The sequence below is a fragment of the Balaenoptera musculus genome, chromosome 5 (genome assembly GCF_009873245.2).
Source record: "Balaenoptera musculus isolate JJ_BM4_2016_0621 chromosome 5, mBalMus1.pri.v3, whole genome shotgun sequence".
In the NCBI taxonomy this organism is placed as follows: Eukaryota; Metazoa; Chordata; class Mammalia; order Artiodactyla; family Balaenopteridae; genus Balaenoptera; species Balaenoptera musculus.
Genome location: NC_045789.1, coordinates 114,663,617 through 114,690,319, shown reverse-complemented (window position 1 = coordinate 114,690,319; position 26,703 = coordinate 114,663,617). Strand labels below are relative to the sequence as shown.

At 37.3% G+C, this 26,703-nt stretch overlaps 1 protein-coding gene across 2 annotated transcripts in view; it reads right to left on the bottom strand.

Annotated features, from left to right (window-relative positions):
- Positions 1-442: 442 nt before the first annotated feature.
- The window catches only part of UGT8 (UDP glycosyltransferase 8), a 92,041-nt gene continuing 65,780 nt past the window's right edge, over positions 443-26,703 (bottom strand). For both annotated transcript variants that reach the window (XM_036851947.1, XM_036851948.1), the window contains 4 exons: positions 11,481-11,623; positions 9,950-10,026; positions 7,182-7,401; positions 443-3,082 (listed from right to left, as the gene is read on the bottom strand). In XM_036851947.1, coding sequence (XP_036707842.1) covers positions 2,719-3,082; positions 7,182-7,401; positions 9,950-10,026; positions 11,481-11,623 — 804 coding nt within the window. In that variant the 3' untranslated portion in view covers positions 443-2,718. The remainder of the gene's footprint in view (positions 3,083-7,181; positions 7,402-9,949; positions 10,027-11,480; positions 11,624-26,703) is intronic.

Genomic DNA, 26,703 nt, shown 5'->3' with positions numbered 1-26,703 from the left:
GGTGTTGGGTATCACAATCTACGGGGAGAGGTGGTCAATAAGTTGTTGGATAGGTAAGGTTCAGAGGTGATTCATTAAGGACAGTACTCCCAAACCTTAGTTGATAAACACCACCAGAGACTTTGCCAGAAGATATCAATGTTGTATTTGGGAGTCTGAGAATGTCCCCAGATTGTTATACAAAGTGTCTACGTCCTCAAGAGAGAATCGCTAGCTTTCTCCAACTTCAATCATAAACCACCGCTTTAACCCAAACATCACTCCCCTCCAATCCCGGACATTCAAATTCTGCCTCTACGTCTATGTGGAGGGATATTAAAAGTTATGGCTCTAGAGGAAAAACGATTGATGTCTTAATTCTCATTTGCATTTGATATGATGACCAGCGATAGAAATACTTGCAGAGGTTCTTTTTAAAAAAATAAATGAATAAATACCTTCTTGAAAACTTTACTTTATTAGAGAATCTAGCCCAAGCGTGGAAAATTTAAAATCACTCTATTTACCAAAACTGGCTAACAATAAGCTTACTAAAAAAACAAAAAACAAAAAAAACAACAATGATCAGTAAATACCTACACTTAACATTCTTAATTATGGGACAATTTTAAGATCAATGTTGATGCACTTGTAAGGTAAATTCCTCTGTTTAATAATAATAAAAAAAAATTCTCACATGTAACACTGTTTTCACACTCATATACACATATAAAGGTTGGGAGACCTGTCTCAGAAACATGTTTATAATGGATTTACATAATATTGTGAAATAAAATCTGAATAAAAATTTTATTCCAACAACATTTCTCTATTTTTAAATAATGTTTATTGTTTAAGTTTTTATCACAGTGGAGATTAATTTATGCTTAATCATCCAGTGAATGCCTACTGTCACCTTTATCCAATTCCAAAAAAGCAAAATCAACTCATTCATACACTCTAAGTCCTGTTGCCATCCCACCATTCATTGCCTGTGTCTTTTTTCCCTTTTAACGGCAATATTATAAGATTGTGAAAAGGTATAACTAATAGGCTTATATGTGTAATACCATTTCTTCAAGTATTCAGACAGCAATATATTTGCCTGCATTGTACATTAGAAAACTACTTGTGACATTATTTCTAAGTACAGGAGAGTGGCTCCTGGTGGGAGTGTGATGAAGTTGTATGTCATAGTGTACGATAAGGATTTAAGCATTCTAGAATTTTCACAACTCTTTCCGTGTTAGCGAATGTCATTAGGTAAATGTTGTATTTTTCTACTCTCAGCTGTCAGACATAAGATTTCAAACTACAAATAAATAAAGCATACACTCAACATGTGTAGTGCAAATGCTAAGTAAACAGAATGGCAGGGAATGAACTCATAGTTGCCAGCAAGTGAATGGTTCAGTTGGGAGGTCCCGACTTTGTGATATCTGTGACTTGCACCCCTATCCTCAAATGAATACTATTCCTGTCCCATGTCAGCCACAGTGGATTGAAGTGGGGGTGAAGGCAGTGAGGAGGGGAGTGGGAACTCATTTTCACAAACAAGTAGTACAATTTCTCTGTCACTTCTGTATATCATGTAAAGTTTGACTTGGTAACCAGATCTCAAACCTCTCAGACAAAGCAGGTACCAATATGGAGAAAAGCAAATGTTCCAATGAAAAGAATTAAATGTTGGCACCTATGTAACAGACTGTGTGGCCCAGACAACAAAATAGGATGAAGGAGGTGGGTTTTTAAAGTTAAAACTTTGGAAACACCACACCTGAACATTCAAAAATTACATTACAGAAAAGCCATCAAACAGTTACAAAACATTCAAATAACAACCCTGTTTAAAGATGCCATATAAGCAGTTATCTTCAGTACTCTGAACAAAAGTCAGAGCTTTGTTGCTTTGTTTTAATTATACATTTAACATACTGTTATTCATTAAAATGAAATAGAAAAAAACTATAAAATTCTCCCAGAGGCAAATTATTGGTAGGGAGAAAATAGAAGTAAAACGTGACAACCAATTTATACATTTACTTAATTGTATGTTTTTTCCCCCAGAAGTATCCACAGTCTGTAAGAAAAGTAAAACTAAAACAAAACAAAAAATCTAAAATGAATAAACAAAAAAACCCTAAAAGTACAAAAACCAGTGTCACCTATCTTTTCATTTTCTTCCTCTGCATTCAGTTTTGAGGGAAAAGTGTTCTTTCATTTTAGTGTTCTGAGCTCCCATATATTAAATATTAGAAGAGAAACATTTGTATCCTAACCGTCTTTCTATTTCATTCTTGAATGTGTTGTACCATCAACAAATATAACAAGCAGCTGGCTGAAATAATCTTAATTAGGAAACATACACACACACACACACATACATACACAAACAAATCTTTTTAAGAGAAAAGAAACCATTCCTTAACCGGGACACACATATATCAAGACTTAAAACTAAAGTCTGACATGGTCACTTAACTGATTTGAATAATTAAGGCTTCTAAAAGGTTCAGTGCCAAAACTCTCTGCATCAGTATTCGAATAAAATACATTTTTGCATTTTAGGTTTGTGCTTTTTACAGCCATCTTAATTCCACAGAATTTCATTAGTAAGATCAGATAAGGGAGTGTTAGAATTGTTTACTGATGTTTTCCTTTTAGTAGTTGTTAGACTAAATTATAGCAATAAAAATTCAATGACTGAAGAGATTTGTTACTATCAGGTGGGCTGTTGGCTCATTTCACCTTCTTTTCATGTTTAATGTGGCCATTTCTTTTATACTTGCCATTGGGGATTCCATTATGGTAATGTCCATTAACTGTGCTATGCTTATTTCTAGACCACAAACTTTTGATTTTTCTGTAGATAAATTTTGTGACCCAGGACAAGAGGAAGTAAAACAAGGCAGCACCAAGCAAAAGCACAAAGGCAACATCCAGTAAAAAATACTGACAGAAAGAGATTTGATGGACAGCGGCACGTAGGTGATGGGCTCCATTGTGACGGAGAATGTAATCGATCCAATAGACAGTCCGATTGACAGGGTGACCTGGTTGATCCTTGTGGATTTCTGAAAGCTTCTGAGCCCTCTGACGGTAGCTATGAGGTGGAGGTAAGACACAGAATGATCATGTAGCTACAAGGCTCAGGATCATAACTCCCTAAAGTTAAAAATGGGGAAAATAATAAAAATAGCTATCCTGTATTAAGTACCTAGTATGTGCCAGGCACTGTGATAAGTGCTTTCAACACATTACCTTATACTAACACAGTAAAATAAATTTTACACAGATAAGGAAAATGAAAATCAGAGAGACCAAGTGAACTGACCATGATTACAAATTTGAGATTCAAATTCAAGTTTTTCTGACTCCAAATCCCATGCTCCTTCTACACTAGACCATGCCTCTTATATACACGTAATCCTCTTCATATGCTTTTAAATACTATTAATCAATGAGTCTCAACCAGGAAGAGGAGCGAATTTATTAGATTCTGAAACAGAGGGATGGCGGAAAAAAATGCAGAATTTTGTCCCAACACCTTTTCCTTTTAGCAGTGACATTTAATTTTGTTCTGATTTAAAACAGCACTAGGTGACAGAGTGAGATTATTATATTTAGTAAATCGATGAAAAGGAGTTGACAAACACTATGAAGCCATATGTGACATTATATGCAGTAGAGATACATATATGTATATGTATATACATACGTATAAAGAAAACACTCTTAAATGATTGATAAAAATCAGCTAAAGAGGGTCATCACAAAAAGTGATCAAATATAATGTAAACATTTTAATTTAAAATATTTAACTGTACATTTATATGCCAATCTTTGGCACAAAGCCCCTTTGAGCATGGATCTCTGATTAGAGTTTGCATTGTTCAAACGTAAGAAATAATTTCCACATGGAAGGATTACAAAACACATCATGGAGGGTGTGGTCCTCGAGCTGTGCCTTATACAGGAACAAAAGTTTGGACATGTGAAAGCTTGCTAGGCCAAGAGAAGAGTGTGAACTAAGTAATAAAGGTGGGAGAGCAAGAGTATGCCCAGAACAAATTTATCTGGAAAGAGTATGTAGCACAGGGGTGTTTGGCTGGAAGTTAGATTGGAACGTGAGGCTCCTTCGCGTGTGTTCAGAATGACAAGATATACAGCCCTGTTCTTAGAATCAAAGACCATTAAATCAGAGAGACTGGCTTTAAACCAGAGCTTTGGGGAGAGGATTAAAAAAAGGAAGAGACTGATGGTGGGAAGATCATCCAAAAGACTGCCCTCATGGCCATAATTTCCTGCCTCCCAGGGTCCATGATCTTTCTCCTAAGCCATACTGTCTACCATGTGTTGAAAAGTTTGTGAAAAAACTATAGAACACTGTAAAATGTTGTTACCTATTGTTATTTTTAATTGTTTTCTTGTATTTTGAATACTTATATAAGTAAATTTTTTAAAAGAGAAAGCACATTTTCTCTGTCATCTTAGCCTTACAACAAAATTAGTTATATAATAAACCCAGTTGCTTCAAAAGTGTAAAACCTCACCCAAATATTAAGAGGCCATCCTTGTAATATTCCTTGTACTATTAAGAGGCCTTGCTTTGTAATCTTATCATTATTTCTAATCAATGGCAAAAGGTAAATTAGAAACTTTTGATTACTCTGTTTTGTGAGAAAATTCTTACAGGATAAAAGGGCATCTTTAAAATACAGAAGTGAAACATGGTATCTTAGAAAACGAAATTCAACCTTCTATTTTAACATAGAAGAAGGAGGATGAAAAACAATCTTGGTCCTCAGGTACCTTAATGTCATGAGAATATGGCCCATTCTCTAGAGATGATTAAACAGACTGCATGTGACAAAGATCCTTCTGCAGGGAATCTGGCTTCATTGCCACCTATGAAATTCCAATAGGTTCACTGGTCCAGAACCAGTCCTTACCTGCCTCAGCTTACGTGAGTATGGAGTAAGGACTCATCACTCAGACCTTTACTTCTCCCCAAGAGCAGACTCATAAAGCTAGCTGCTCACTAACCAGCCCAATTTTCCAAGATTCTCCCTTTCAGAGGTAACAAGTGGCATTGTCCTTTCAGCATAGTTTGCTTTACAACTCAAAATTTCTTCCAGTAGGAATATAAAGTTTGTGGGGGAAAAAAAGAACAGTGTGATTAAAATGGTCACTTAAGACCACTTCTAAACTCTCCTTTCGAATGTCTTGGATAAAATTACTTTTAATAAAACAAATTACCTTGTAAGGGGCTCATGTGACTTGCACATTTTATTTTACAAAAGGGTAAGTGTCTCCTGTCAAAAGTAATAACCACGGGCTGGATATGTGTTAAGTTCATAAGGATTAACTACCCGTATTTCTCTACAACTTGCTTTAATAAAATCTCCAGAGTCTAAAGAATTCCTTCCAAAGAACAAAAGCAATAGCTTTCATTAAATAAATCCAAACAACTAGTATGGGAAGAAGGAAGACATGGTTTAAGTTGAGTAAAAAAGAAAGAAGTAATACTTCTTTAGCACTATTGGTTTAAACTAGAATATCTTGGACACAATATTAGTGAATCAAATCAGCCTTTTCAATAATTATGGCATGTTAAATATGGAACATTATCATGTATTTGAAACAAATAAAGATAAATGCCTTAAGTTTACATATAATTACTTTTAGCAAAGAACATACTACCTGAATCATTGTCATTTTTACAATGAATAAAGACATCTTCCTACCCTGAATGTGCAAAAGGCTTTAGTTAAATATTTAAACTTTTCAAGGGTTATATGCAAATAACTATTTATCTTATATGGATACTTTGTGGAAGAATGTAAATTCATTCACTGAACAAAATAAAACCTATTTTGAAATCAAGCACACATGTATACTTGAAGATGGCATAGCTGGGATTTAATCGCAGTGTGACCTAAGACTATAGCCTGGTCTCTGATTTGGCCCCTTTTACACCTCACAGAACACAGCCAGACTGATTTTGTGTGGATAATCCAGACTTTTGCTTTTTCTGCATAACCGACCCAACCTCGGCAGCTCTGCCACTATCTCTCTACAAACTCTCCTTGAGGGCTGCATTTTACAAATCTTCCTTTAAAAGCCTGTATGATACATTTCATCTTCCCTAAGAACATCACATTTTGAAAAACACTAGACTTTTAAAAGAAAGGCTACAGAACACAGACGAAGGGATCTCATATTCAGGTACCTCAGATCAGCAAACATACTGATCCAAGTGCCAAGAGCTGCGACCAAGACACTGGATCCTCTAAGGGGTCAGCACATGAAGGCCGCCTCTGAGCCCACATAAGACAGCATGATGAACTGCAGTGCCTTTTACATAAAAGCTACATCGCTTTATATGAAAGAATTGTTCTTATTGTTGGTTGTTTCTTAGAATACGGCAGCGTTTCTCAGTCTAGTGTTATGCCATCTACCCTGGGTATAAACAGAAAAAGCTCACACTCTTCAGACATTAATGCCATTTGAAAGGCAAGATCAATGAAATGTCACATAAAAATGGGAAATATTGTTGCTTTGTTTTAAAACTACACAGGCCAACTCTCTACTCTTTCAGGCTCAGTTGTGAACTGGGTTAACTCAAGACACATCAAGAATTTAAGAAAAAAAATAAAATAAAGATTCTGACTAGTCATTCACCTGAGTAAAAAAATCTCGGCATTTCATTGACGCCCCGCACTAGGGAAACCCAGCACCAGGCAGTATCAAGAGCACCAGCTTTGGAATCAGACAGGCCTGGTTCAAATTCCTACTCTAATAGCTTTGTAACTATGGGCAAATTACGTAAGCTCTCTGAGTTTCAAGTGCCTCATCTCTATAATATGAATAAGGAGAACGGTGATATATAGTTTTATGAGCATCAAAATGAGATAAAGGACACAAAAATGGACACACAGTAGGGACCCAACGGTTCCCATGGTAGTTTTTCCTTAGTTTGTCAAACCTTGGTAGAATATTATTCAAGGTCATACAAGGCTGGCCAAATGATTGCTATTTCTATTTTTCAAATGACAGAAACATGCACAAGGCATTATACCCAGGAATCTAAAGGATATTTCTATAATTGGTTTATTAACAACCTACTGGCAATAATCAGCTATTGACAATGTGCTGTGGTATATATATTTCATCTGCTTTAATATTAATTGAAACCTTACCTGGGATTATTGATAACCTTCACTAGGGCTTCATACAGCTCTCCTTCAGTAACTGTCTTCCATTCTAGCAGTATCCCCATACCTTTTGCCTGTACCCGGGTCATGGTATCATAATGGTCTCCAAAGAGTGGGATTCCCACTACTGGAACACCATGATACATAGTTTCAAAAATACTATTCAAACCACCATGGCTCAGGAAGGCTTTAATATTTGAATGCCCTAAAGAAGGATTAAAAAAAGAAAACAACTTAGAATATTGTGTATTATTCTAGGAAGAGATTTTCCAGAAATTTCTTAAAAGCTGATATTATAATAAACATGCATTTCAGATACAGGATTTTTAAAGGCACAGTTTCACAGATTCTTGCTCTACACCAATTACAATGCTTGTTATATACATAATTATCTGATTTATATATATCAGTTAAAAGCCATTTTTAAGCTAACATTTATAACTTTAAGAATTTTATCACAATATCTTCTCCCAAAACACAAATATCAACTGCATTCAAATGGCCAATAATTAACAGGATATCAATGAAAGCAAGAAATGACAAAAAGTACCAGGGGGCAACCACATTCTACTAAACACAGACACCCACTTTCTGGCTACTCAAGCATTTATCTATATTAAAGTCAAACACACTTTGCAAAAAAACATATGTAAAAATGTGGGGCTGGATTCCAGATGTCCATGAAGAGTTTCTGTGCTTATCCAAAGAGGAACATTGTATGGTGCTTAGCATTTACAACATTGAAGTCATATCAGCACCTGTGCTACACAATCTTAGGGTCTGATTTTACATTTTAGGTATAAAAACACGTAGGGACAGACAGTTACAAAAGTTAGTTGTAAGAGATGGGACATCACATAATATCTAGCTGTCATGGAGATAAAAGAGATAATTCATCAAAATTAATGAGATATTTAAAAATCCAGATCTCCTTCTGAGCAGAAAGTTTTGCATAAAAAGTTTAAGACAAAGAAACACTGCACTCAGGATAAGTGCTATACGGCCAGAAAGGAATTATAGCTTGCAAAAACACAAACATTTAAAATAAACATACATCAAGTAAAAAAACGAACTGTGTGTGAACCTGGGTCTCAGTGGGGCTCCAGGACTCTCCCACCTCAACATCTAGCGGGCTGGTCACTCAGTGTCTCTTGCTCTGACCCACAAGCGGCTTCTCAACTCAGCCCAACTAAGGGATCGACCCTCGCAGTGGATTTCAAACTTTCTTTTCAGTAGTAGAACCGACCCTTTTTCCTTGAACAAAATTTTATTATCACCAAGCCCAGCAGTGAAAAATAATGCAGAGCTGGTGTAAGGAGAGCAGGGGGGAGTGTCATGAGAGGAGGGGAGGGGAGACACACTGATTTGGTTCCTGCTTCTCATCCTGGAGGAATCCTCTGAGCATAGTTAGAAACCAACAGAGGACCCACAGAGGTCATGGCTAGAGTTAAAAAAGGATGCTAATCTCAGAAAAGGCAGAGAGCTGAGATTCTGAGGAACCCAGAAGAGATGTGAACTTGAGGAGGGCCTCTGGGTGTAGCTACACCTCACTGTAGAGCCTCGCAGAAAAAAAGCCATAAGACCAATTTAGATGCTCCCAGACAGCAGTGTCCCCTGCTGAACTGAGATGGCTGATGATCAAGATATCTTATTTAAATTTACTGCTTCCTTCCTACCTTCTATGGAATCTGAAGTCATAATAGTAAAGACATAAAAAAGAAAAAGAAAAAAAATATAAACATCAAAAAAGGCAAACTGTCTTATTATTTTTTTCTCAGTTTTACCATTTATAGAATAACATTTATAATAAACGAAACAAAAGGAATTATTTATATATATACTTACTGTTTTTCTTACTGTTTTTTAGTTACAAAATTCAATTTGCAGGTTTTTAGGGGGTCAATTTAGCTTCTAAAAGATATTCTTTAAAAGTCTATTTTTAAGAATATAACTTAAAGCTACTTTTACATAATCTGTTAGATTAGTATTATTGAACAAATGATGGTCGATATTGCCAAAATCAGTAACATTTTTATAATTTCCTTAATAAGTATTATCTTAAAGGATAATATGACCTTATATTTTCCTAGAGATTTAATGAATGAAACAATTTACATTTTACTATCTGTGCTTATTAAAGAGAATTAGATTTAGATTCAGATATCTTAAAAGATATGCATATAATTGGTATTTTAATTTTGAGTTGAGGATCAGAACCCCAAGAAATAAATAAATCAAAAGAAATAAAGTGTTCCAAAGTGCCCAGTGATTTAGGGTAAAATCTAGGCAGATAATCCAAGTAAAGTTAAAATAAACTGACTGTGTTTTTGGCTTCCTGCTTCTCTGTGGCTTCAAACAAATGAATAATTTCAAATTTCTCTGGGTTCTCGGATACATCCGTAGTAAAACTATGACATACATCTAAATTTTCACTGTTTTAATTTTACTACTTTTAGCTGATCGGCATAACTAGGTATAACTTTACTCACCACTAGCTTATATAGTATTAAGTATATTTTTCAGAAAATTAAAATTTGTGACTGGTCTAAAAATTTTAATTTATAGGCCTAAATGATTATACTTTAAAATTATTTGCCAATAACTAAAGGTTTGACTTGTTGGTCTGAAATCTAGGACTTAACGCACTAGATAACATAATGATTCTATCATACACCATACATGTATTGTATAAACTCACATTTACACAATTAAAATCTAAAAGCCGAGTAAGCACCCACATGTCACTGACTTACCAAGCAGGTCATTTTGTGGTAACCATTCTATGAGCTTGGTGTTGTTTCCCAGATTCTTTGGTTTGGTTCCAGAAAACCTGAAATTTACACCAGACTATGAATCTTCCAAAAAATCACACTTCACTCCTGGTATGAACTCTCTGGTTAAATTTTTGGATTTAAAATAAATGTTACATGATCTTTCATTGATATTCTTAAGAGGGAAGCCATGTTTTAGTAACAACAAAAATTTCAGTTTCTTTTTCACATTTTCACTGACTGAGGGATAAATAAGAAACACTCTGATTATACTGAGATCTATTTTCCTTCAGCTCTCCTCACCTATCCACAGAGATGCGGGAAATAGCAACCAAATTACCCTATGCTAGAAAGTCATTTTCTACCAGCACCTAGAAGGTGAAACAGGAAGGACCAGCAAGGGCCACCACTGGGCAGTCAATAGCTCCCATCTGGACACCCAGAAACTGAAGGAAGGCTCGAGAATTGGAAGAAAGCAGGAGGTACTCTTCTCTAGCTGGGCCCCAGAGACAGTTCTGTGGGGCAAAGGACATAATTAGGCTGTTTCCTGCCTTGATCGTTGAAAGATAAACCATAAAGTGCTTATCAACTGAGAGAATGGCAAGAGTTTGAAATGAGCAGATACAAACTCTTCCAAATAAAGTAGAAGGGGCACTTTCTGGGTTAAGCCTAACAGAAGAAATCCAATAGGACTGGAATCTAAAGGGAGAGATCTTAAACCATTGCAATAAAATATGTATCCATTTCATAGCTTAGCCAGGAGAAGTAGGAGCTAATCCTCCCACAGGTGTTACAAAGGAAAAACCCCTATTAATCAGAGCCTACTTGTAATGGCTTGACACTGGGGCCAACCTTGATCACTGCTGTATCCCTAGAGCCCAATGGTGCGGACAGGTACTAAGTAAATACACACTAAATAAGTGTTCAGATCCAAGTTTAGACACTGGGTTAGAAACTCCAGAGACAGACACATGTTGGCAGTGCCTCCCAAAAGAAGTGGGGTCCGTTTTGACTAGCATTAACTGGCAAGTTACTGTATTTTTAAAGGCCTGGTCTCTTGGATAAAGGAAATCGAAAGCATTTATAGACAAAGTGGGAGCCCAAAAGGTTCCATGAAATATTTTACCTATTTAATCATTCATCCATCGTTTTTTCCTCATTCCAACACTGACTTGAAGGAGTATATAGAAATGCATGCAATTACACATTTTTAAGTGATAATAAATAATAGAAGGGTAAATGAGGGTAACATAAAAATGCACCCATCACAAAAATACATCATTGTGCATCAGATCTTCTTTTTATGCTATGGGCTAGATGTCTTTTTATCCATCACAGAGTATTATATAAGTTAATCCTTAGATTTCGATACACTAAGAAACAAAATGAAAAGTCAAAGGCATCCTGGTAATATTGCCAGGGAATCAATGGGCTGTGCTTACTCAGACCTGCGGGCTAGGTAAGAGGATATGGAAAATCAAGAGTGAAGAAACAATCTATATTATTACCTTACCTCCAAATCACTTTTTGGGGCAATCTCCCCAGAGCTCCTGCCAGTTTGTTAGCAATGTCTTCTGACAGATACTTGACACCAGCTCCGAAAGACACCAGGACAAAGCCATGTTGATTAGCACCATTCACCCACCTTTGGAGATCCTGCAAATCAAAATGTGGCAGTTAATTTTATGAAGGAGTAATACAGTGTCATCACAGCCCAGTTTTTAAAAAGCCTTCAGACAATTTTCTTAAACAATTAAATAGTGAAGATAATGTAATATCTTCCTTTAGATAACTGCTTTTTAAAAAAAATATTTCACTGAACGATGTTAACTAAAATAAGGAGGGCAGATAGTTCATTTGGTTAAGATCAATAAACAACAACAAAAAATCAGTAATTAATGACCTAAGAGCTCAGACAGAAGTAAAAAACAAAAAATTGAAACTCATGTTTAAAACATGGTCAGAGATAAATTTGTATGAGGACACAAGTGAAAGATTAGACACATGACAAAGACATTAACTACCACCCCCCCACACCCACCCAGGGAGACTTTTATTTTAGGAGTGGGCTGATTTTATCTTGGTCTAAGTTTGATAATTTTCATTTCTGAAGAGCATACTGTATTAATGACAGAAAGAGAAGGAAGTAGCTAATAGTTCCAAACATCCATAGGCCTAACAAGTTTTACTATTTCTCTAATTATTTCTTCAACTCACACAGAATAGAAATCATGCATACTGTATAGTGAGGCATCCAGGGGTTCTGGAAATCTCTGAGCAGAAGCTTTCTCTCATTGAGTGGGAAAATGCTAAATTCTCAAACATGTCCATCTACAGCTAATAGATAAGGGGCCATGGCATATCTGATGTTCAATAGGGACAACTGTCAAATTTCAGGAATACTCATTTCATAGGAAGACACATTAACACATTTCAACCAGCATTATTGATTTAACTGAAGATGAAAGAAGTTCGTTTTAAGGGATGCCACCCTTGCTTGATTTTATTCTGTAGGCACCAGCTTGTTTTTATGGTAAGTTATCCCTTTGAATAAGTCTTTGTCAAAGACACTGAGCTTCAGTTTCCCATATAAAAATGAATAAAGCCACAGCACTTTGAAGAACACATAATTCCGTTGTAAGGAAAACAAACATGCTGTCTACTGGCAACACCTATGCCATAATATAGTCATGGAAACGGGACAAACCCACTGTGTATTCATAATGTGCAGAGCAAGCTGTCACTGCTATTATCTCGCAGACCCGGTAGGTCTCTCGTTCAGGATGAAGAAGTTACCGAGACGACTGTGTCGCCCGTGCTCTTTGCATTTCACACCACTGTCTGGCATAACCTGATTTGCAGCTGGGAGGTAAGAAGTACAGTAAGAAGTATCATCGCAATGGCATCACCACATAGCTCAATACTAAGTATTTATATGGAATGTTAGCCCTCTTTATGTCTTTATTTTCTTTGCTTTCTTTCCCTTTTCTTTTCCTTTTCTCACTTAATGAGATCTGTGTTAACTGGCTCTATCCCACTTATATTCTTAGCAGGGAAGAGAGGACCACATTTTATGCCTCAAATCAATTAGTGAATAGTGTCATTATATGACCAAGAGTGATGATGGAAAGGAGGTACATCCTTCCAGCTACTGAGTGAGTAAAATAGGCTATAGTTATTCGGGAGGGAAGAAAACCTTATCAAAACACCTCATTTTCTAGGAAACTCTATTTGTTTATGAACATATAAAAGAAATCGAGAATATATCAACTGTGGATTAAAGCTTTTAACTTATATTCTACCACATTTACCAAGACTATCACGTGCTGAAAATTTAACAGCGTAACTTGTAGATTCAAAGTAGGAAACAAAACAAACCGATTTAGAATTTTCAATTTATATATAGTCTTAAGCCAGATATACTTAGAACAATAGAATAATCTGCACAGTAGAATAATCTGAATTCATATGGTGTTTTCTGCCTATGGTTTGTCTTCAAATAATTTATCACCTACTATCCAATTCTCTAAAGACAAAAATTTCAGGGTCAATGCCATTTACAAAATGTTTACATTCAGAAATACTAAGCGTTATGGGAATAACATTATTTAAATTTCGTTTCCCGAGGACTTAAAAGGTCTTTGAGTTTCAACTGACTCTTTGTATACATGTTTGTCCTTTGTTTTGCATGATACAAAATGAAATCCATAAACCTATTTTTCCAGCTTTTTTCCTACCATAGTCATTAGCCGTAACAAGAATATATTCAAGTATATAATCTTTATTTGTATGGAAGGGAATAGAGAAAATGTTATTCATTATGGTTCCCTCCAGGGAAAGTACTCAGCATTTTTAGAAGATAATACTGCACTTGGCTTAGAGGGGAGAGTGAGGCCCCGAGGTGATATCCCAACTGCTAGGTCCTGAGCTGGAGACGGAACAGGGGAGTGAGAGGTGGGAGTAGAGAGAGTGAGGGGCAGGGCCACTGGGCCGCTTGGGGATGTAACCCCTCCCCGTGATCTGTGATCGCCAATCTGCAGCCTCAATTCAGAAAATGTCTGGTGTGACTGATGTTTTATGGGAACATAGAAGGGGCTGGGTTTGGGGTTTGGCTGATACAGTGACCTTCTGGTAGCATGACTAGATGCACGAGCCAGAGGCTGAAGGGATCTAGAATTTGCTCAACTTGTGGTGAAGGCTTTGGAACCAGAACTTCACAAAAAGTGTGCTTAGGTCTCCAAAGGGCTGGAAGGCCAGGCGGCATCTCAACTCTATATATACATACCGTATTTTCTGGAATTTAAGACCCCATCAGTTATAAAATATAAACTGATTTAATAACAACTCTTCACTAACACCCCCCCTTCATAATACATGTAATTAATGTTAAAAAAGAAATCCCAATTCTAGAAACTTACCACTGTTAAAAATATAGGTAACTTTAGAAACCCCCTGTCCTGGGGCAAATACCAACTTAAAAAATTGGACTGAAAAAAAACCCTCACAATATCAACAAAAATAATACATATTTAAGACTAGAGTAAACCTAAGGATGCACATAAAGAAAACAAGAAAATTTTACCGAAGGACAAAAAAGAAAATCTATTCAAATGGAGAGATGTAACATGGGCTGGGAAGGAAACATCAAAGTTATGAAGATGCTGATTTTTTATAAAATTAAGTTCAGTGCATCCTCAGCCTACATTCCAAAAGGACGGTTATGGAACTTGAAAAGCTGAGCCTAAAATGTACAAGAGAGGCCAAGAAATTTTTGAAAAAGAACAGAGAGAGTTTACCCTTCAAGATATTAAAATGTACTCTAGAATCTAGAACCATCACAATGCATGTCTTCATTATTAGGAGAAGGAAGATAGGAAGTCAGCGTTTTCATCAGCGGAGAAAGGAGGCCTCCAGCTACTGATTCAGAAAAAATAGTGAGTTAGATCCCTCCACTAACACAAATTACAGAAGGATTAAAAAGTTAAATTGAATTAAAATATATGAAGTACTTGAAGAAAACCCCCAAAGATAATTTTAGTGTATTGGGGTGGGGAAGGCCTTCCTGAGCCAGTCACAGACTCCAGAAGTCATAAAGAAAAGACTGACAGATCTGACTGTAGAACAACAAAAATCTTCTAGAGTATGAAAGACATTTTAAAAAGCAAAAGAATAATAAATAGATGCAGAAGTATTTGTAACACACAAAACAAAGAATTAATACCTAAAACAAAATAATGAGGGAAAAAAACCCCGCAAACAACACGAGAAAACACCTCTTTCACAGAAGGAGAGCAAATGGCATAAAACATGGATAGATGCTTAGCCTCAGATGGATCATCAGAGAAACGTAAATTCAAATTGTTTTCATCTCTTGTTCTCTCGGTAGTCTGTATAGTACTCTATTAGATGCTGTCAATATACTATTACTTAATTGATTTTAACTTAAGAATTGACTGTAGTATTTCCCTTTAAGTATTATTGCTGTATAATTTTCTGTCAACTATTTTGTTTTGCTAGAAGGATAAAATGCCTTTTCCTAAGTGGACTCTGGGTTTATTTTCCAATTATTTAGCAAACTTTTCCCACTTTAAGATTATCTTTTAAATAGCTCTACCTGTTTTTTTTTAGTAATTTTACATAGTTTCATGTCTTTAATTTTTAACCTTTCCTCACCAGACTTTTTTTGGAGGAAAGAATGAGACTGCAATACATCTTTATTTTTAAGCAAACAGCCAGCCTTCTCAACACTACAGAGTATTTCATCTTGTCCTCATTTATTTGAAATGCCGCCCTCTCAGTCAATTTCTAAATTCTATTCTTTTCCACTGATCTATCCATCCATTCCTGTGTCCTGTCAAAGGGTTTTACTTACTGCTATTTTATAATACATTTTAATATTTGCAGGGATAGATTTCTCAATACTTTTCATTTAAGGACTTTGTTTTTTAAACACATCAACTGCCACGTGTTAGCAGTACCACTTTTTCTTATGTATGTTATGGATATTTGTGCATATATGTACAGAATACACACCTCACATCATGTACCATAGGAGTTTAGTAATTGCATTCAGTCCTTTATACTTAATTGGCCAGCACTGCATGCTCGCTGGTCCACTAGATGGCAGGGCAGGAACAGAGCATGGATGTCCGGGCTCTGCTGAATTTCCCAGGCTTTCAGCCATCATCACAGACCCAAACCCAGAGCCTGTCTCTATGGTTTCTCCTGCTTATTGTCCAGGGGAAAAACTGCCATTTCCACAATGTCAGTAAAAGCCAAATCGTCACAGGAATAGAACAAATACTGAGCAGGAAAGCAGCAATAGTCATAGGTGCCTCTCTCACTTTATGACCATGAATACTTCCATTTCTATGCAATTAAAGTAACCAATTTAGATACTTACCTATACTTTGCTATAATTTTATATACATAGCTTTTGAAAAGACCTTACAATAAGAATAATCATTTTATCTTCTTGTAGAGTTAAATAGGGAAGGCGTCTTATGCCCTTTGTGGAAAAAAGTAGCATAATAAGGAAATATGGCTAACATATTTATCATAATCAAATGCTATATACTAACATGTTTGCTTTTTTTTTTTTTTTTTTACAATTGTGACCTGGTCCACATGATGTGTTTCCTGGTATGGCCAGATTCCTTTCCCTAGAGTAATTATACACCAAATGCCTTGACTTGGTTGTTGGAAGAATAAGGCAATGAAAAGTATATCATCTTCCCCCTCCCCACTTCCCTCCCTGGAGCGCCGTTCAGGATGAGTGGGTAACGTAACCTGGCCCTGTGAGACAGCAGGTGGGGGTGGAACAGGAGCCAAGAGATGTACCAGAGTTAGACTGGGGCAGCAAACGCCCCCAAAGTTTAAAACTTCCAATAACTTCAGGTAATATTTTGACATGGTGAATGTCGAGAAATGGAAGATAGTGAAAAAATATTCTAAGAAGGAGTAGAGAGCAGATTCTGAGACTTTTAGAGAAGACAGTCATTGGGTGACTCCTTTCTCCTTTTTTATACACTTAGCCTCCTATCCAAAAACAAAACTTCCTCTGAATTGTACAAATGTAAAACATATCCCAATTCCAGAAATGTAAAAGTAGACTTTTAAAAGATCATCACTTCAGAATCAATGAAAGAATATCTAATGAAAAGGTGGATGGTACAGGCCCACCTCTATCCTGTCTAGGCTTAATTTTGAGGACATCAGCATCTGGATAGACCCCAAGGAAATCTTTAACAGCTCCGAGCCTGGGGACAGACTGGGCTGCGGAGGTTAGCACCAGATCTGTCCTGACGGCAGCCTATGACCCAAACTTACTCCTTTCTCCCCACAAAATAGAGCCTTGAGAGGGGGCCAGTGCAGTGGAGACACCAATAACACTGCATCCTTTGTCAGCCCCATCCACTCTGAGGCAAAGAATGCCTGGACTGTGAGAGAATCCTACACAGAGATGGTGACGGGAGAAGGGGGGTGGGTGCTGGGACCTCTGTTCTTGTTCCCAACACCAATATCAATGGGCCTCTTTTCCCATTTTAAAGGGCCTGATACAAAGAATGCTCCAATTTGGTCAGGTGGGCTGCACAGAACTGAAATATTCATTCTGCAAAATCTAGTAGATAAGAGAATAATGAACATTTTTGATATAAAATGTTTTAAAAACACCGCGGGACATCAAACGTGATCTTTGACGACTGCTAAGATAGTTAGCCAAGACTTAGTAAACAAACAATAATTAAAAATACCATTGAAACTATAAAAGTTACCATTCAAAACAAAAATGGACTAACCATTGTTTTTACTGAGTTAACTGGCAAAGAATTTGGTTTAAACCCCAATTCCACAGTTTGCTGTGCAATCTCCATCAAGTGCCTATTTTCTCTGAGGCCCAGCTTTCTCTTCTTAAAAAATGCTGATAATACTTCACAGGGACATTGTGAAGATTAAATGGGATCAAATATATAAAAGTGCTTTGAAACATAAAAATTATGGTGTTATTTTCCCAGGGCAGGAAGTCTGAGAAGCAACACACAGATGATGGACTGAAATGATAGCCACATTGAGAAAAGGAAAAAAATAAAGTTATTCTGCACCAAGACATTTTCTCTGAATTATACATACTCTCTTCGCCATGTTTTTGATTCTTCAGAATAAAGCCAGTTAAAACAAATACATAAATGAGAAAAAGTACAAAAAATGTTTTATATGCAGTATCAAATCTAGTTGTCAGTTTTTCAGAACAGTCAAGTAATTTCTAAGATTATCCAAAGGGGTTAAGCCACAACTAACCTGAAGAAGCAATACAGTGACCAATGTCAAGGAGATGGTTCTATTAAAAAAAAAAAAATCTCAGAAGATGCCTTCATTAACACAGTGAACATTTTCAGGAGGATGTAATAAGTACCTAGAAGGGTGTATTCATTTCCACTGAGATTCTGCAGTATCTTTTTTCTTTCTCATAAGGCTTTTAATTGTTGCCAATACAGTTACAATTAAAAGAAGTAAGCAAAATTTGAAACCCTGATTTGACTTTGAAGACAGTTAAATTTTCAAGGTTCTTAAGACCTTCAAGAAACTGCACACAGTCAGGATGTCCCAAGGATATGATCATGGCAAGGTACCCAGGCACTATGGAAAGTAACCACTGGGTGTAAAAAGATGAAAATCTCATCAGGAGAAAAAAAAAAAAATCAATGCAAAAAATGACAGCTAAATCTTTATGTTACAAAAGGAAATGAAGAATCCAGAGGTTTGGGGAGGATGAGAGAGATTTGAGCATGATGATTTGTAACAGACAAGGAGGATGGGGGTATGAAAGGGAGGGATAAAGATGCAGAAAGAGTAGGCGTATGTTGTCTTTGCACATGTGAGTGTAGTGTACAGATCTGTGATCCTGGAACATTCCAAAACAATCTGCTGTCAACTCTAAACATTCACATTCCTGCAGGGAAAAAAAAGGACCATGGCTAACAAATACTTGTTTATCAAATAGTGTCTCAGCAAGTGAGGAGTCCATTCATTAATTCAGCAAATACTACTGACTACGTGCTGTGTACCATACCTGGCATTCTTCTAGGCACTTGATACACCAAAGAATACATTTATCACCAAAAATTCCTGTCCCCGGAAAGTTTACATTCTCAATAACGTGGCCACAACCTAACTTTCTACCCTCACCTCCCATCAGGTTTCCACCCCTCATCTACTCTTTCTTCTTCAAATATAGCCTGCCCCTCGGTGCCTGGCATATCCTCCTCACCTCGTAGTTATTTATCAAAGTTCTCACAAAGGATACTAACTCTGTGAGATGTGCTCTCTCAGAGGACACACATCACATACCTTGTAGTGTGTGAGTTTAGGCACAAGATTTTCTCTTCTTCCTGGGTTGTGAGACATCGTAGGTGCTCACTACTTATTTCTTTTCATAACTCAAGAAAGGCAGTAGTAATCTACATCCTTAAAAGATAAACAATAAATGCATTGCTTTATTTTTTCATTCAGTTCCTTAGATAAGTGACACCGTCTCTTCCCTAGAATTTGAGCTAACGAAGAGAATGTTGGGCATTTTAAAATTCGAGTTTAACTACATGGCCTGCCTGGAGAAAATAAAGGTAGGTTCGTCAGCCGGTCCACCCGTCTGCCTTCTTTCCTTCCAGGAAAGGCAAAGTGAAAGCTTCTTTGTGATAATCACAATATTATGCCAGAAAGACACGATGAGGGAGGCAAAATTCATGTCTAGTGTGAAGGCGGACAAGGGAAATGGCTGTAGCAGAGTGAGATGGGTGCAGGAGGAGACCGTCACAGGACAAGATGAGGAGACCGGGGGAGATAAGGTGAGGCTCGAAGGCTGAGAAGAGGAAGCAGTGGGTGCAGGTGCGTGTTTGTTAGAACCAAAGACAGTGAGGGGTTGGGAGAGGATGGGGCTAGCATGATTTTCAGGTTTCTGGCTTGGAATAATTCTGTAATTAACCAAGAGAAGAACCCTATAAGGAGAAGCAGGTCTGAAGGGGGGAAGAAGAAGAAGAGTTTATATTTGAACGTAATGAATTGAGATTTCTGTGTAATATCCAAGTGGAACTACTTAGAAAGCAGTGGGAAACAGAAAACTTGGGAGGGAAAATTGGGTTGCAGATACAGTTTTTTAGAGCTCTCAAATACATCAAGAGGAAACACATGAGTGTTATGGACAACCGGCGGCGACACAGTGGCCTCTTTAAGGAGAAGCGAGAAAAAGAGATTCTGGGTCTAGAATACCTAACAGAATAAATCAGTTACATTTGTGCTCAGAGCGCTGGCTAGAACGTGGTCCCCTAGTTCAGTAAGTAGGAGTGCAGAGGACCCACGGCACCCGCCTGCAGTTCTAGCCCAGGGAACCCCGCAAAGGGTCGAGTGGGCCCTATACTCAATCCAGTGCCTTCAGGGAGGATCCCAAAGCAAATCAAAACCACGAAATGACCATCAGTTACTCTGATTCCACAAAGAGTCCTACTTAATCTGATGGCTTTAATTCCGTGCAGTCCCCTGCTGGGCTCTCCAGACGCCCTTCATGCTGAGAGAGGCTGAGCTTTTCTCTGGAGTCTCACTCACTGAATTCAGTGCTATTCAGGCAGAAAAGACAATGACTTCCTGACTAGCAAAGCTAGCACCTGGCCTAAAAGAAGGTGATATAAAACACAAGAAGCAAGTTTGAGAAAGGGAGTCCATACCAGTTTTTATTTTTCTTAGAACTATTTTCCATTGAGAAATTCCTGTATAAGATATCTGTATAACTCCCTGTCCTATCACAAAATATAGCTTAGTAACATAAAGAAATGGACATGGTAGTTCACTGACAAGTACGTCTTTGCTATATGTCTGAATTAAGATGTCTTTGATTAAAATTAAAGGCAAGAGAAGAGTGAAATAGCATATAGCAAAAAGAAACTGGAAAAAATTACCTAGAAGGTGAGTATTCATTATTGTGCAAGAGAAGGATGAAATCATTTTATTCCTTTTACAATCTAATTTGATTATAAATCCTAACTATTTGCTCTCCAAAGTATTAACAAACCTATAATTGCCTCACTGGGAAATACAAATAAAAAATTCTAGATAATCTATTAATTTTTATTTTTTAATTTAAACTTCCCTTCGTCAATTTCAGCATGTGATCAACACATTTAACAGCAAGTTATTAAAAAACCAAACAAACAAACAACTAGATACAGGGAATAAGTAGACTATTTGGTAAAAACAACCTAGAAAGATACAAATTATTAATCATATGTGAAAATTACAGCAAAAGACATGGGAAGTATACGGTGTGGCAGACTGTATTTTCCCCGCAATAATTCAAGCACTAGTTCCAGTCTTGCACGTACTTTCAGAACCTTGCTGCTCCCTCTCACGATGGGGCTGTGTCCACACCCCTTGAACCTGGGAAGGCTTGTGACTTTCCTGATCAATTGATATAGTAGAAGTAACGTTATGTGACATTCAAGGCTAGGTCATAAAAAAGGCTACAGATGCCAACTGCTTCTCTCTCTTGGAACATGCACCGTTGATGCCCAATCACCATACTGTGAGCAAATCCAAACCACATGGAGAGGCCACAAGCAGGTGTTCTAACTAACAGCCAAAACCAAAGCCTCAGCCACCAGCCAACATCAACAGCCAAACATGTGACTGAATGAACCTACAGATGATTCCAGCTTCTAGTTCTCAAGTTGTCCAGCTAAGGCTGCAGACAATGGGAAACACTAGAAAGCCCTTCCCACTGAGTCCTGCCTGGATTCCTCATCTACAGATTCTGTGGGCCAAATAAACGGTTGTTTAAATGTCACTAAAGTTGTCCTTACAGCTCTAGTAACTGGGATATCTCAATACATCTGCATTTGGTTAGTTTCTCAAGAGTCACAGATGGACTCTAAAAACAGGGCTAAGAGATCCACATGAAGTCCCTAGCAGAGCATTTTGTTCTCAGAAAAGACTGGGAGAATAGGAAGTAACTGTCACTGAATACCTATTCTGTGACTTTCAACCCATCTAAATTACTTCTTCTAAGAAAATAAGATAATGAATAAAGGTGAGGCCCAATAATACAAAAGAACCTAATTCTGAGCCATGGACCTGTGGTCCTCATCAATACTTCAATAGAGAAAAATGTAATATTTACCTGGTATTTTTCCAAAATAATTCTTATAGCCACATTCCCTTTTGATGTGTACTGATATTAGCAACAGGGACTGAGTACAGTGCCCTTAATCAATCTGCAGTCATATTCACGTCATCAATAATTCAGCCACAGTTCAACTGTTGCTGGTCACTTGCTTTGCTCCAGGTAACAGGGGCCAGGAATACAAAAGAGCAAGACATGGTTCCCTGCCCAGAATGTCACTGTCCAGGTCAGACGCACAAGCTTCACTATCAGCATCGCATGAACACTGCCTTTGCCCCATTTCTTCCCTCCATGCTGGGGAAACGGAGACTCTAGGAATAAATAATTTCAGAATATGCATTTACATTAAATTTCTGTAAATTCATTCTTGATTTCAGAGTTGAATTTCCAATGGAAGAGTGTGGCAACAAGCAATGAACACTTGTATGCTAATAGTTCCAAAACCAATTGGAAACACATTGATAGTTCAATTAAATAAAATGGCAAAAAAAATTTCCTTGGCAACTAAAGAATCCCTTCATAAATCAAAGAAAATCTCCCTTTTTCTGATATTATAATACTGATATTGGTGTTTCTAGATTCTAAACCTATAAGAGAGGAATAGTAAATGCAGAAACTGGCTAAAACTAGTCTAGTTCATATCACTTCCGGGGTAAATCATTCAACTAGGTCCTTGCAGGTCAATGACAGCATCAGAGTGCACCTGAGTCAGCTTCTCCCAAATGCCTAAAGAAATACATAAGAAGCTAGACAAATAGCAAAATATGCAATGAGACTGAATCCTAGGACCTAATGGATATTTCCATTAAGTCTTGTGTCTTTCCATGTTGAACATGAGTGGTGCACATGGCTGTGAAGAAGGCAGGAGAAGTCTTTGGTTTCCTTTGGCTGTCAGCTTAGGGTAAGAGGCTATACAGACTAGAAAACTAGGAACTGACCCACCTCTTCCCCTCCATCTCACTCCCCCTTTAGATAATCTACTTTTACAACTCTTCAGGAAGTACGACTCCCCCTATGCAACAAAGCCAATGACACAGAAGGGTCTGGGCAATGGCGCATTGATCCTGGGATGAGTAGGTGAGTCATCTTAGGGAAAGCATTTCTCCCCTGGGGCAGAAACACGCAGAGCCACGGTAACAGTGCCAGCTAGACTGTGTAACCTTCCATGCACTACCCTACGTAAAGACAATTTACGAAACACATCTCACTCTCTGCTTGGATAGAGAAAGGGAAGCTCAGAGTAAGATGAAAATCCTAGCTGGGCCCAGCAAAGGCTATACCAATGGAGGAAAATCATCAGAAGGCTGTGTGGGTTGTTATGCCTCCCGGTCTCCCTGCGGGCATGAGAGAGGCACGCTCCCTCCAGAAGCACTCCCTCAGCATCTTCATACCCTCAAGTCAATTCTGTGGAACTACAACTTGGATTGATCTGTTCTTCTACTTCACCATTATCATGACTTCCTTCCATCAACACAATTAACCACTGTGCTCCTAGAGAAGCTTGCAGTAGAAGTCTATCTTTGAACAAGAAACCCCAAATTTCCTTTCTCACCGATCTGCTTTTTGTCCTAAATGCCTGGGCCCTCTCAAAAGTTTACTGCCCAACCTGAACCAGTGTATTTTAAAAGTCTTATTCAAGTACTCTCCACTCGGTGCTTGAGTACTCAATTTCTCTTAACTTCATCTATGAGAAAAATCTTAAAATTGTCATTGACAATGCAAGGTCAGTCTGTTTCTCACTTCTGACCCTGAACCACACCAGATCATTCCACATTCTCTTAGCCTATCCCATCCTGCCCTCACTGGTAACTGGGTTCTCTGTTTCCCCTGCATCATGGTATTCCTAGCTATCCAAATTCAACAGGCCCTTCAAGGTCAGAACAAACACCACCTACTACATCAATCTTTGCTCTTGCCAAGTTTAAGAATTTATTCTTTATTTCTCTTGATAGTACTTTACATCTCCATTATGGTACTGTCCACATTTGAACTTGTTATAAAATTATTTGCATACATATATCATCTCCTTTAGCAGACTATAAATTCCTTGAATACCAAAGCACCCAAAGTAGTGTATGGCCCATGACTCATCTACACTCAATAAATATTCATTGGATATATATCTATCCGATGGGTTACATTAAGTTTTCATTATTGTTTTGCTAAACCAAACCCATGCAAACATCCATCAACTTATAAACGGGTTTATTCTTAAGGTTCATTTGTAAATCTTTTTCTGAAATCTATGTGCATTTTCACAAAATGTTATTGTTATACGTGGTAATTTAGGATAATTGAAGTTGACTTCAGTACTTCAAAGATATTATGGATAAATAATTAACTTAAAGGTCATGTGGGAGATGCCGTAAGAACCTAGCTGTGATGGATAACATTGTTCCAGTGGGAACTTTGGGACAACAAATTCACCTTCTCTACTCCTATTCCTGGGCATCAGTGACTGATGGACTTGCTGCATCTGTTAAAAAAAAATCATCTCTCTGCATATCTTTAAATGTAAGCAACTTAAAGAGTTTATGAATCTGAAATATGTTTGTAAAAGAGGAGACATGAAGGAAACCCGTAACAGAGCATTACAGCAAGAGAGCAGAAGTGATGTATATATGGAAAACCAGCCAGTATTTGTTTTTAATCTTGAAATTGTCTTAAATTTCACATAAAATTAAAAGATGTGAGACTTTTATCTTATAAAAGAGAAACATGGCTAAAGGAAAGGGCTTAAGTAATACTTCTCTTAGAAGAGGAGTCTTCAAGTATTCTCAATTGAGGAAAAATGGAAAGAATAAAGACTTGCCAAATCTTTTAAAGTCAAATTGTTCACATATTTTCCTGATATACGTGATTTATTTCACTATGTGGCTCCAAAGGAAAATCTGTATGATGATCATCCACTAGAATGAAAATTGGAAAAATGGGTAAACCAATTTTCCCTCTAAATTAACAGCTACAAGGAAGTTTGCCGGCAAAAATCTCAACTATCTCACCTAGTTCTGAAAATATGTCTGAGACTAGGCAAACTGAGAACAAAAGTACAGAAGAAATACTGCGAAGAACAGAGATCAGATGTGAAGAACAGAGATCAGATGTTTCAAGGATCGATCAAGTAAAGAGTTTTTGACGAGAGGTGAGTTTGCACATCTACAGGAGAAAAAGCCTTTCTATGGAAAAGCAAGAAATGAACATGGTCAGTTAAACAGCACGGTGCCAGAGGGCTCAAAGGTTAAAAAAACAAACAAACCACCCCCCCTACCCCAATTTTGTGAGTTCATCTTGGATTCCTGTTACCTGACAGTTGATTCTGACAAACTGAATAATCCTCAAAATAGATGAAAAACCAACAACAAAAAGTCAAAAACAACACCAAGAAAGAAATTATTTTCATGGAATTAGAAATCATAGTCACAATATTAGACTAAGTATTGCAAAAAAATGTAAGAATGTACATATATTAATTTAAAGTAAAAATGGACAAATTAGCTTTCATATATTTGTAAGTAGTAGCTGTACACAGATGGCTTCTAAGCATACAATCCTTAAAAAAATAGCTCATATATAAGAGAAATGTGAATGTGGGAAAATTACCCCACAAGTGCTATTTGTAATACTGTAATCTGCTCCAGGAGGAGAACATGCAGATAAAGTGATAAAAAGTATTCCAAGGCTGGTCAATTGCCAGTCATTTTGAAATAATGCAACTCAAAAGGCAACGAATGTGACCACACAGCTGGAATCACAGTAAAGAATTTAGCACCTGGGAAAAGAGGAACCAGTGATCCCTACACACAACAGGTCCTCAGGGCAAATGCAGAATCTCCAGCTCAGCTTGGGAAAAATCTCTGCATACCAATCCAGTGTGGTAAAAAAAAAAAAAAAACCCAAAACTCAAAACCCACTGGTCCAAAACACTGCTGCTTTTAATTAACAGTTCATATACCATTTTAAGTCAGTGTTTACTGAATTTAAACAATCACACATAAATCTGTACTTCTCAAAGTGAGGAAACACCCAGGTGTAGGAGGGAATGCACACACCACAAAGCCATAAAATAAATACAACATCCTGGAATGTTAATTTTAATCTACAAATAATGTTAACGTCCTTTTTTTTTAAATAATAAAACAAATGAAGGTATAAGATTGTAGGAGAGAGTGCTAGTTGCCTAGCAATATCTATTTTCTCTACTTCCTTAGTAACAATTCCCAGCTTTTAGCTAGGCATATTGCAGCCCAAGTAAAGAGGACATTTTCCAGCCCTAGCTGAAGCTGAGCATGAAAGGGTGAGCAGCCAATGTTCTGGACAATGAGATGTAAGAGGAAGTAATTGGGCCTAGCAATGGCTGGAACACAGCAGCCATCTTGGCTATGAGGACCAGAGCTGCACTCCAGGAGGGCAGAACAGAGAGCTGGATCCCTGTTGACGTCTCAAAGTTGCCATACCACCCTGAACTGCCAACCTTAGAAATTCCTTTCTGTGACACAAAAATACACTTCCATTGTGCACGACTATTTATTTGTTTTCTGTTTTTTGTGTTAAAACATAATTCCTAAGTAAT